A 12,662-nucleotide genomic window follows, 5' to 3' on the forward strand; every position below is an offset into this window, starting at 1 on the left:
ACCGTGTCACCGTTTTTATTCTAATTTAACACTAGAAATCCGTAAAACATCTGATAAAAACGGCGAAACAGTTCATTTTCACGGGGCGACCAGCCACTAGAACGCCAGTGGGACCGTTTTTTCGCCGTTTTTTCTAACAGTGTAGTACTGCAAAAGTACTTCGTTTTTTCAATAGTTTTATAATAAGCACAGCAATTATTGGTAATGATAGAAAAAATTATAGAAAATTGTGCCCAAAATATTCATACAGAATGAGAAATACAACCAAGGCCCTTTGAAGGCGGGCTAATAAAATCACGATCAAATTAATCACTAATCGCCTCTAGATCAGAGTTTTCACTTGTTCGCTATGTAGTTTGATCGTACGTCAAATTTAACAGTAAATAGCATAGAACATCAATCTTTCTAACAAAATTAGACAACACAAACAGTAAAGATTTGTCCAGGAGTTTCCACAGCAACATGAAAAATATACAACTTACATTAATTATCTTCGAAGCAACAACAGGAAATTCGTAAACTCTTCTGCTGAAACCTGATAACAGTTGAGGGCTCAAAGGCATAAATTGAACAAGTGTCTACTGAACAATAATTAATACGTAAATAGTTTCAAACTGATTTACATCAGCATAAAAAGCTTGTATAAAAATTATAGAAGAATTACATCATAAAAATATAGCACAATTGCGACAATTATGTAGGTACCTTAATAACTAGTCTAGTGGCATGGCACAAGTCGAGGTCTGCTACAGAAGGCGCTCTTTACACGCGATCGTAACTCGAAACTGCAGGTGGCAACACCTAAATCTTGGACATCAAATTGCTGATAATTGTTTTCACGAAAATGTCAAAATCGACAAATTTGTATCGGAATATTTAAACATTACAGATTCATTCCATGTTATTAAATCAATGCCCAAAATAGCGTTGCCTCGCAGCAATTGACGGCAAAGACCAAAGTCTTCGTCCCCCCCAAAATAAAAAGTTGTCGGGGATCAAAAATTGCAACTGTGAAGATGAAGCAACGAATGCGCCTAAAATATGTCGCAACATTCTTTCTCTTAAATCATGACAGTAACTGCGCTGCTTCAACTCAAGCAAAATACTAATAATAATAATCAGTTCCCAGACTTTTCTGAAAGACTATATTAGAAATTGTACTCCCAAAATGTAATAACACTCAAATAATTTTATAAAAGAGGAAATAACATTAGAAACCACATACATCCACAGGATTGAGAATGTTACCAAAGATCCAACATTCATCCATACAGAACCGAGGCAGACGTACCAGAAATTATAGAGAACCTAGAATTACCGAAGCTCTAATGCAATAAGAAATGAATGATGAAATAAAATTATTAATAATGAATCTAGATAAATTAAATACAAGAAGACAGTTAAGTGTGAATATTTACTTTGACTAAATGAAGTAATGTCAAGGAAACAAATATAGAACAGGAGATTGGAAACCGAGCAGCAATCTTAATCTTAAAATTTTCATTCCAAGTAGAAAATTACATGCATGAGTAAATTATTTGTGACGCTTCATATAAAATGTCATGCTAGTGAGTTAAGGAAGCTACATGAACATAGCAGCGCGAATATAGCTCAATCTTGTCAAAAATTTTTAACGAAGAAAGACGACTGTTTCTGTCGCGGGCAGCAGGTGCTGATGAAAGGGCTCAGTATCGCACTAATTTCAAGCAATAATTTCTTAATAATATTCCCTAAGATCATTACATTATACTAGAGAATTTTCAATTGTTCCATAACACCGCGATTGCAGCCATCATTCTACCCACTCTCCGCGAAATCAAGATAACAGAGACTCACAGTTGTCAAGTAAGTTAAGAGAGCAAATGGCATTTTATCAGAGATCTCAAAGATCGCAAAATATAGAATACAGAATTAAAATCAAACAAAATTGATTAAAAACACGGCTGACAACAAATGAGCCACAAACTAACAAATATCGATTAACTCCACAAACTTCAATTGATTTTCTTTGATTTATTTTTAATCAATAATTCATTTTAGAAATACGAAAAGGTACACTTTTATTGTAACAAGATCGGCCGTATTCGAGCATGGCTTGGTTTAATAGATTATCGGCCTAAAAAAAATCAATTAATTAAAGAAAACTATATCATCTCTATAAATTAAACATGATTCAGATTTTATTTAATAATTCAAGTATTGCAGCAAACTAATCTTCATCAACGCTGCAAAGACACATACTAGTCTCAAAGTTCCGAACATTGCGGCACTGTCGGCTTCAAAAGCTTTATTTAATTAACTACCAGGATTCATAAGCCCTATAAGGCGAGTGAGATACAGCAGCCGCTCAATAATGCAGTCCACAATGCTTCTTTTTACCATGCATCTTATGTCATATATGGCCGACCTATACAGTTGCCATAAGCAATTTTTATCATGTTTCATGAGGCATATACGTATGGCCGTCCTACACGGAATCCCTAAACAAAAGCCTTATATGGCAGCACAAGAATGTCTCTTTAACCCTCACGAGTTAACAACCCCGGTGAGGTTAGTGTTGGTAGTACTATGTGCTGCCCCCCGGCCTGCCCCCCGCGTAATGCCCCTAAGCCAGTTCCTGAGATCCACAGACGTGACCGTGAGGTAGTTACTCTCCTCGTCAGGACCGTCAGCTTCACTGCCAATAAGCGGGCGGCCCTCGGGTCCTGAGCGGTCAAACTTACGCATCTTGCCGCCCGGCGCCTTCTTCTTCTTGCGGTTGACTACGCCGTCCTCCTCGTCCATCATCTTCACGATCTGGGGAAAATTCTCGTCTCAGTAGGAAAACAATTACAGAATTCATAACAAATGAAACTGAGGAACGAATGTGTGTTATATGGTAGTTTTTATCAACAACGAATTTCTTATTATTACGCTATATAATAACATTTCCCGTGAGCCTTATTACTACCTACTCAATGGGTATGAAGACAAAGCTTTGAAATGCAGAAAGATCAACAACAGCAAGGGACGACAGATGGGTCACGAAAATTTTATATGGCAGCAGTCCAAAAAAATTCAATCTCAATTCCAATAAAAAGAAAAATTCTTCCCTCAACAACACGTTTCCATAATGATAATAATAACTTAATATGAATTATATGTTAAATGTAATACGTTTCTCTCAGAAAGACTTCGGAATTACCTGTGCCTGGTCGGAGGCGTCAAGAGGGATAACAGAAATGTCGCGGACGGCACGGAATTTACCGCAGTTGTTGATATGTTCGTTCTCCAATCGGAAGAAATTCCATACGAATCGTCTGTGAAAAATTCAAGTAGTTAGAAACATACATGCCTAAATTAAATCTCTCGGATAAATGCAATAGATAAAGCAGGAAACAGGCAGCAGTGAGGAATGAAGACTTTGCTTCAAAAAAACAAGTTTACTTGCCTGCGTCAAGGAAAGAAAAAGGTTTACTTAGAATCAGAACGTAGACATTGGATTATAAAGATATTAACTGAAATTTAAAATACGTTCAGTTAGAATCGTTTGATTTGAGCAGAATTCTACCAGATCATCAAGTCCAACCATTTATATCTATTACTAATTATTTGTAAATCAGAGGCTTTTAGATACATTAACAACTATTTGTAATTCAGGGTAAGCATTGAACGACTTAATGTCCCAACTCGGACCGCAGTCTACAGACTGCCATTAATATATTTAACGCGCGTGGCTGAAAGAAGACGCTGACCACATATACGGCTGCCGACCAGGCGGTCTTGGAGGGTCTTCACAACCTGTATGAGTGGACTATCAGCCCAGACCACGCGGCAGGTACAGACCTGAAGACGTCGAGGGGAACGAGGGAGTACAGACCTGAAGACGTCGAGGGGAACGAGGGAGTACAGACCTGAAGACGTCGAGGGGAACGAGGGAGTACAGACCTGAAGACGTCGAAGGGAACGAGGGAGTACAGACCTGAAGACGTCGAAGGGAACGAGGGAGTACAGACCTGAAGACGTCGAGAGGAACGAGGGAGTACAGACCTGAAGACGTCGAAGGGAACGAGGGAGTACAGACCTGAAGACGTCGAGAGGAACGAGGGAGTACAGACCTGAAGACGTCGAGGGGAACGAGGGAGTACAGACCTGAAGACGTCGAGAGGAACGAGGGAGTACAGACCCTGTCTCTTATACACATCTAGATGNTACTGTAATGGTAGCGTGGTCATAGTACTGTAATGGTAGCGTGGTCATAGTACTGTAATGGTAGCGTGGTCATAGTACTGTAATGGTAGCGTGGTCATAGTACTGTAATGGTAGCGTGGTCATAGTACTGTAATGATAGCGTGGTCATAGTTAGTACCGGTATACTGTGACGGTAGCGGGGTCATACTACTACACCAATATCGTGCGTGACCTTGAATCAGCAAGTTCACCGTTATTATATTATTGCAAGAATACCATGATCAAAGCACCGCGCCAATTGCCCTTATCAAAGCACTGCGGCAATTCAGAATTGCCGCAAGCACAGTTTAAACACGGATTGAAACAGAAATAAAATTAAACAAGACACATGATAGAGGAATATGGCAACAATTACAAGTTCCATCGTCAGCCTAATAAGGTTCAAGAAAGAATTTAATTTCGCGGACGTTTTCTAGTCTGAGAAATGACGTTTTTCATCCAGGGTCATTTGCTTGTTTTGGGTGGGTATTATTCTGAATCAATTTAATCAATATAATTAGTATGATGTAGTCATACGCAAGCTCAGTGAATACAGCCAGCCAACAGGCTCGGGGTGGCCTAGTAGTTAGAATCACCAAGATTGGAGCAGCGAGTTTGTGGTTCGAGACCCAAAAATGGTTTGAAAGATTCTGGTCAAAATTTGCAAGGTTACCTGGTGGTTAAGAATTTGCAAGAAACCAACATGACCTCATCGAAGCTCAAACCTCTATTTTATATTATTCATTATTAACTCGATCACTGACACGTGATACTAAAAAGACTCACTGGACTTGAGTAGACAATTTCCTCCCTGAGGAACTTGTAGTCGCCGCAGTTACTCTCGAAGACGCCCCAGTCCATGCGCAGGTCCCACCAGAGCACGAAGCAGGAGCTAAAGATGCGCGACACAACCAGCATGTAGAAGAATGGGTTCGCCGTCTTGCTTGAGTATTGATCTGCGCAAGAAAAAATGCCGTCAGCTATGATATTGCACGAGCACAAGCTCAGCACTTTGAAAATAAATAACTTGCAGCATAAGTACTTGACCAATAACTAACTTCCGCCATAACGTCTACAGTAACGTACCTATTTCACTAACATGGGTGCGCACTTACTCCCCAGCCTATGTGTGCGAAGATGCACAGCGACTAGGTACACAGAGCTGGTTAAGTGCACAGCGATTAGGTACACAGAGCTGGTTAAGTGCACAGCGATTAGGTACACAGAGCTGGTTAAGTACACAGCGATTAGGTACACTGAGCTGGTTAAGTGCACAGCAACTCACTAGCGTATGTGTAGGTTAGATGTGCGAAGATGACGACAAAGAAGGTGGTGGCGTACTTGAAGGCGTTGGCGAGGTGGGGAAATTTCTCGCGCGTGTCCTTGTACCGCCGGAGGCACTGCGCGAAGCGGAACCACGCGGGAAGACACGACACAACCGACGCAATAATGCGTGTTGGGTCCGAGCACTGCTCAGAGTCCCCTGCCCAGGTTCATCACGAGCCAAGGGTTAGTCGTCACTAATTTAAAGCAATTACGCTCAAAGGCTGAAGTCATAAGAATTTTTGACAGTTAATGTATAATTATTACGTACGTTGTATGGCTTATCATAGGTTATAAGATGATCACTAATCTTCATAGTTACAAGCAAAGGTTAAAGTCATGATAATTTTCGACAGTTATTGTTTAATTATTACTTTTTAAAAGTTATTACGGGTTCTGAGATGATCGTCAATCATACTTGCACGAATGTGATCAGTATGTAAAGCTCAAATGTGAATAGTATTTGACTAGAGTTTTGCGATATCATGACTGTATCAAAGTTTAAGATCCAGGCTTGATAAGGTGCTCAAGTACAATATAGAATACCCATATATTCTTCTCACTAACATGTAATACAAAATTACTATTGACTCTTATTTGAAAGATATTTAAAATTATTTGTTTGGGCATTGATATGAAAATGAAACTAAAGTGTGCAATCTAAGTTTTCGCACGAGATGGGCCCAGTTTTTGGCAGGAGGCGGGATAAGCCGAGAAACGCTGTACAAATCTGTGCGCTTAGTTCTCACCGCAGGCAGCGTGTCGCCAGTCGATATTGTCGAAGGTGTAAAAGCAGAAGGTGTACTCAAAATCTTTCAGGGCAAATACTAGAGTGTTCAATTGGTCCCCCAGCCAGAAGTCAGCGAACTGAACGAACGCAAAAGGTGCCACAATAACACGGCCCTGTAATAAGATACGTTTTCTTTAGACAAGGTTTAGGGTGACGTCGGTATGCTTAGCAAGCATTACGTGAAGAATGTTACACCCAAGCAGGTACTGAGCATCTTACTACAAGACCTTCACAGATGAGCATCGATATCGTCATCCAAGAAAAAAAGTGGATGGCGATATGAACAATATAATGGAATGATCGACGCAGATGGGCAAGAGAACACTCCAATGAAATAATCAACGTAGAAGCCGATGAGAACACTAGGTATAATATGCACTATATGAACACTATAATATTAACGCTATAACATCAATACTACAATATGCATGCAACTGAACATCATCACCAAACAAAAGTTAAGAGCGCACTGACCAGTTTCCTGATGAGCCAGAAGCGGGCCTCGTGGTGGAAGGTGTGCGATGGGTTGAACAAGAAGGCCATCATGAAAAACACCAGCGAGATGGGCACGCTATACGGCGGGATACTCAGGTCGTCAGCGTACAGGAATCCAAGTAAACTAAGTGCCCATATAACGCCTGCAACACCACACACCACAATCATCATAACGATCATGTTCGGCAGTGCTGTGCAAACATCACTTACAGAGTACACATCTGCGCTTAAAGTGAAGTACAGAGTACCTACACATTGGCTGTGCTTAAAGTGAAGCCTGATAAACTATGCCCATATAACGCCTGCAACACCACACACCACAATCATCATAACGATCATGTTCGGCAGTGCTGTGCAAACATCACTTACAGAGTACACATCTGTGCTTAAAGTGAAGTACAGAGCAACTACACATTGGGTGTGCTTAAAGTGAAGCCTGATAAACTTATCACTCGTATCAAGCTTGAATAAAAGCATTAAGCAATGCAAAAAAAAGAGACGCCGATACTAAATAAACAAACCTATAGGCAAATATGAGTGAATCGACACTAGAACTGGACAAATCATAGCAAATGCGATCCTATTAATCCATGGGGCTTCAACAGAATTGAACAATAACAATTCAAATGTTTTTTCCATAGTATCAATCATCGAGAAAAAGTTATCAATGTCTAAGAGATAATTATCATAGGTTGTTTAAAAGACATGCAACTTAAACATGGTCATAATCATGATCTTCACATAGCACGTACAAAAACTACAGATAAATACAGATAAACTACAGATAAATACAGATAAATACAGATAAACTACAGTGGGGGGAAATAAATATTCGTACACTTGAAAAATCGTATTTTAATGTATGTAAGTACACAAACTTAACAGGAAAAGTGATTTAAATTACTACACATTGGCTGTGCTTAAAGTGAAGCCTGATAAACTCATCACTCGTATCAAGCTTGATTAAAAGCATCAAGCAATGCAGAAAAAATGAGACGGGGACACTGAATAAACAAACCTGCAGGAAAATATGAGTGAATCGACATTAGAACTGGGCAAATCATAACAAGTGCGAAGCCTATTAGTCCATGGGCTTCAACAGATTTGAACAATAACAATTCAAATATTTTTTCCACGGTATCAATCATCGCGAAAAAATGTTAATATCAAATAGATAATTATCATAGGTTGTTTGAAAGACCCGCAACTTGAACATATCATGATCTTCACATGGCACCCAAAAACTACACACAAATAAAGTAAACTATATGCATCGTAAATTACGACTAGCATAAATAAACAACAATGCTTAAATTGATTAGGAGATATCTAACCGAATATCGCAGCGATCTCGATGAGATGTTGTTCAGTCAGGTGGTTTCTTGGATCAATCTCGAAAATAAGTACGTGGTTGACTCCCGACGACCGCCATCCGTAAATATTGATGCCGATCAGGAACAAGAAGATGATGATGAGCAGAGGGCCTCTGAACAGACGCACGGCCACCCACACGTTCGGCTGCGAGCTGTCCAGGATACCTGGGCGCACAAGTTATCAATTCAAATACCAGCAAGGCAATAATTCTTCTTAACATGAAAAGCATGAAAATATTGTAGATATATGATATATTATCTTAGTATCCCAAGACGTTATTCAAAATTGGAACAAGTTACCCTATATTTCATATGAAGCCGAACATCCTATAAAGTGTTATGTAATGGGCTCGCGAATCGCAAGTTTATGCTGTGAAATCTTCAAGATTGAGGAGAGATACCAGTATATTAGTGACCAGCAGTCTTGATGAGGAAAATACTGCGAGTAACCACTGTTGAACAGAGATAAAATTCCTTCCTCACATTGATTTTCCACAACACTTGCTAGCACATGCAGCGGGCAGTTACAACGAAGGAACGAAATAGTGTGCCAGTATATATAAGGCAGCCACTACAAACATCAGAACGAAAGCCGATTGAAAATGAACGGCTATAGTCTCATCACACAAAATTTCGATGAAAGTGATAACCTACAATAGAAGAAAAAAACAGTGAATTAATAAAAACAATAAAATGATCTTAAAATTTACACCAGACCAAACTTAATGGTATACTGTAATTAGAACACTTTAATGAAATAGTAATCAACGTGAATGATGAAACTAACATTAGAATGAAGTGATCAACATCATTGACAATACGGACACTGCAATGAAATACTTACAGGTAATTAGCGTGGATGGTGAAAAGAACCCTACAGTCTACATAGATAATGATACGAACACTGCAACTTAGTAAACTAACATGGGAGGCGATACGACACTTCATTGAACAAATCAACGTGGATATACGATACCTACTACATTGAACAAATCAACGTGGATATACGATACCTACTACATTGAACAAATCAACGTGGATATACGATACCTACTACATAGAACAAATCAACGTGGATAACAAAAAGGAACACCAGCAATCAACGTGGACGGATAATCTGACCAGACAGTAGGACGGCGACAAGGAGGACGATGAAGGCACCCGAGAAGAGCCCCACTTTGAAGGTGGTCCAAGGGCTCTGTGCCTCCCCCAGGGGCGGCACCCGCAGCCTCTTCATCGCCTTGCCGCGGTCGCCGGACTCCAGCTCAGACGTGAACGTTCCTTCCACCTGCCGACCAAATAAACACGTTATCATGAGATCACATTCATACTTTTCGGCTCGAAATATGATCCATTTGATCTTAATGATAATGTTTTTCAGAATGACGATTGAAGTTACACAATTGAGCGCATTGTAGTATTAGAATAAGCTGATGAAATCACTGCTCTTTATGCATATACGACTGCAGCACAATAGGAGCCGCTATTTACGTGTGGACCGAACTGGCACGATACAGAAGGAGAGTACTCGTTCTAATCAATGTTTAAATTCACGATAATTAATTTCAATCCTTTTCTCAAAACAGAAAGTTATCCACAGAAGCTCGTTTCACCTCGCCAATAATTTTGTCCGTGTCTTTGTCCAACCGAAAGTGAACCACTTAAGCTCGTCTTACCTCGTCTACGAGTTTATTAATTTCTTTGTTCAACCAGAAAGTGAGCCACACGAGTCCTTCTCACCTCACCGATGAGTTTATTAATTTCTTTGTTGAACCAGAAAGTGAGCCACATGAGTCCTTCTCACCTCGCCGATGAGTTTGTCAATATCTTTGTTGATGACGAAGTTGCTGCTGTCAACGTTTTCCTCCCGCCAGGCGCTTCCGACGTGTGTAGACAACAACTGCAGGGATATGTTTAGATTTGTGACTTTATGCTTCCACAAATTGAGGAAAAATGCATTGAAATATATTGGTAAAATGATTGCTTTGAAGTTTAAATCGTTTTTAGAAAAAACTTATTTTTTAGGACAAGTATGATCTTTAAAAGCCATTTGATGAATCGTGGTGGATACATAGTTCATACACCCAGAAAAATATACACAGTTTATACTTCGACGGCTTTTGTGAATTTGAAGAAATTTTGAAGTAAGACTACCATCACTAAGAATGCACGATATTTAGAAAAATAGTAAATAATTGTCTGACAAAATCATCATTTACAAATCAGAATCAAATCTGATTCAATCAAAGAAAATTTTTAAGCTTATTGACTTTATTTAGGCTAGAATATAACTGTATTCTCATAAGTACACAAAGTGATTGTGACAGACCTTATCATGCTTCTTTAGAATTTTCCTGAAGCCTGTAAAGTTGAGATTCTGGTAATTCTGCAGAAGGATAAGACTGAGGTAGAACTCAGAAAACGCTAACTTGAGGTCCTGCATTTTCCTTGCTGGGACGTTGATGCGCGGGAAAAAATCGAAGGGTTTTCTCCTTATGAGTCCTTCTCCATGCTGTTCTTTGGAGGCTTGCAGCTCCGAGTTTAATGTGTTGAATTTTCGTGTAGCCTCAGCCATTTTTTCTATAGGAATCACAAAAAATATTTTTTAATATCACCATTTGTCTTTTGACCACACACAAAATTGAAAAGTGAGGAAAAAGTACTGTGAGAAATTAGATTAACAGATTTGCGTGAATTCACATGGGCTATGTATTTAGCACTTGAACATTTATACACACATATACGGTATATCTTTATCAATTATGAACAACTTTCAGTTGATGAACTTTTGATGAACTGAGACCATAATTCATTTCAGGACAAAGGAAAATGTCAAGCACAAGTTCTATGATCTTCAGAACAGTTAAAATTGGAACCAACACACATTACTCATGAATATGATATTCACTAGAACTTATCAGATCATGACACTTCACCTAAGCAATCTGAATTTAGCTGTGGAAATACTCCTACAGAATTAACATGAAAATTGTTACAAAACTAGTCATTCCATAGATAAACCTTTCATTTGAAAACTGCATAACTTATGGAAAAAAAATGCAATGCTACAATTATACCAGAAGGCAGAAACTAGAAATCAAGATCAAATTCTGGTATTCTATGCAAGGACACAAATTTAAATGTTTCTATTAATGAAAACATTAATTTTTACAAGATCAATAAAAAAATTTAATCAGAAATATCTGAACTAGGAGCAAGCTTACCAGAAAAGAATGTGTTGATTTTAGCCAGTTCTTTGTCACAAACTCTGAAGAACTGCTCATCAAAGCGTGCATAGTACCGGTTGATTATGTCCTGCTCTGTTACTTCTGACGAGGGTGCCTGCTCTACAGCCGCATACAGCATTGCCTGCACACAAGATTGCATCATAAGATTTATAACTTCCTGGTTTATGATAATAAATTGATGATTAATTAATATGTTTTAAATGGGGGATATAGTAATTTTAAATGTATAATCATCCCAAATCATGTTATTTGACAGGAAATGATTACTGAAACATTGCACAGAAATACCGGTATCTTGTTTAAAAACGCACAATTTATGCATATTATATATACTTAAATAAATTATATGTACACATTAGAAAGCAATTCACAAAGTTCTCACTGAATATCACATTGAAATAACACTCAAGCTGAAGATACCCTCACAGTGATTCAATTATTGAAGGTCATTAATTCACAAGCAAATTCATAACTGATACCACAGTTTTTAATCTAGACATTGTATAAGAGAAAATTAATGTACCTGATTGGAAATGAGTGCATTCAAAAAATACTGTAATTTTACTAAATAATCTAGAGACCAGCCCATTGTGTTTAATTATTTTGTAGTGACTGGTTATTAGACAATTAAATCCAGACAATAAATGGAAATAAGTTAGGCATAAGCAAAAAAAAATTTCATGGCACCTATCAATAATTGTTTTAAAGCCAATCCTTAATTTTCTCACAAGTTTATTTAGTCAAGTTCTACATAAAGCCAGCCTTACCTTCATTTCTTCATAGCTGATGTATTGCTTTCGCCACTCAGGCGTGATGTGTGCTGCCAAATGCTCAGCAAACTTCATGGTTGCTACCTGGCAAGCCTTGATTTGAAACACCTAATTAGAATATATGTAATTGATGTTTAAACTTTATAGCATGATTTACAGCCTAAACTTCAGAGCCTAGAAAAAAGATCAGTTTTAAATTTTCCAGGCTTGGAAAGTCTAATTGATACAAAATTGATTTCGAATAATTTCTGTCAGGGTACCGTACCTACATAAGATTATTTGACCACATTAGCTGCAGAGCAGACATCAGGTGGCTTGGGGCTTGTCACCGGCAACAGCACGCAAGTTGCTGGCCATTATATGAAAAGGATTACAGTGTTACCCTATCTAAATATTAAATGAAATCTAGTCAAAGATTTTTAAATGCAATACGCCAATGTGGTATGTACACTTG

The 12,662-nt window shown here is 38.5% G+C and overlaps 1 protein-coding gene across 1 annotated transcript; it reads right to left on the bottom strand.

Annotated features, from left to right (window-relative positions):
• Positions 1-1,957: 1,957 nt before the first annotated feature.
• LOC108683463 (xenotropic and polytropic retrovirus receptor 1-like) lies at positions 1,958-12,454 on the bottom strand. Its single transcript, XM_018172778.2, has 13 exons — positions 12,206-12,454; positions 11,415-11,559; positions 10,520-10,770; positions 9,995-10,090; positions 9,313-9,478; positions 8,152-8,355; positions 6,797-6,960; positions 6,282-6,435; positions 5,495-5,692; positions 4,996-5,165; positions 3,826-4,193; positions 3,185-3,299; positions 1,958-2,796 (listed from the first exon to the last, which is right to left on the bottom strand). Exons 1-13 carry the CDS (start codon positions 12,281-12,283, stop codon positions 2,527-2,529), a joined length of 2,379 nt encoding a protein of 792 aa, XP_018028267.1. The 5' UTR covers positions 12,284-12,454; the 3' UTR covers positions 1,958-2,526.
• Positions 12,455-12,662: the final 208 nt, after the last annotated feature.

Source organism: Hyalella azteca, unplaced genomic scaffold, assembly GCF_000764305.2.
Source record: "Hyalella azteca isolate HAZT.00-mixed unplaced genomic scaffold, Hazt_2.0.2 contig10215, whole genome shotgun sequence".
In the NCBI taxonomy this organism is placed as follows: domain Eukaryota; kingdom Metazoa; phylum Arthropoda; class Malacostraca; order Amphipoda; family Hyalellidae; genus Hyalella; species Hyalella azteca.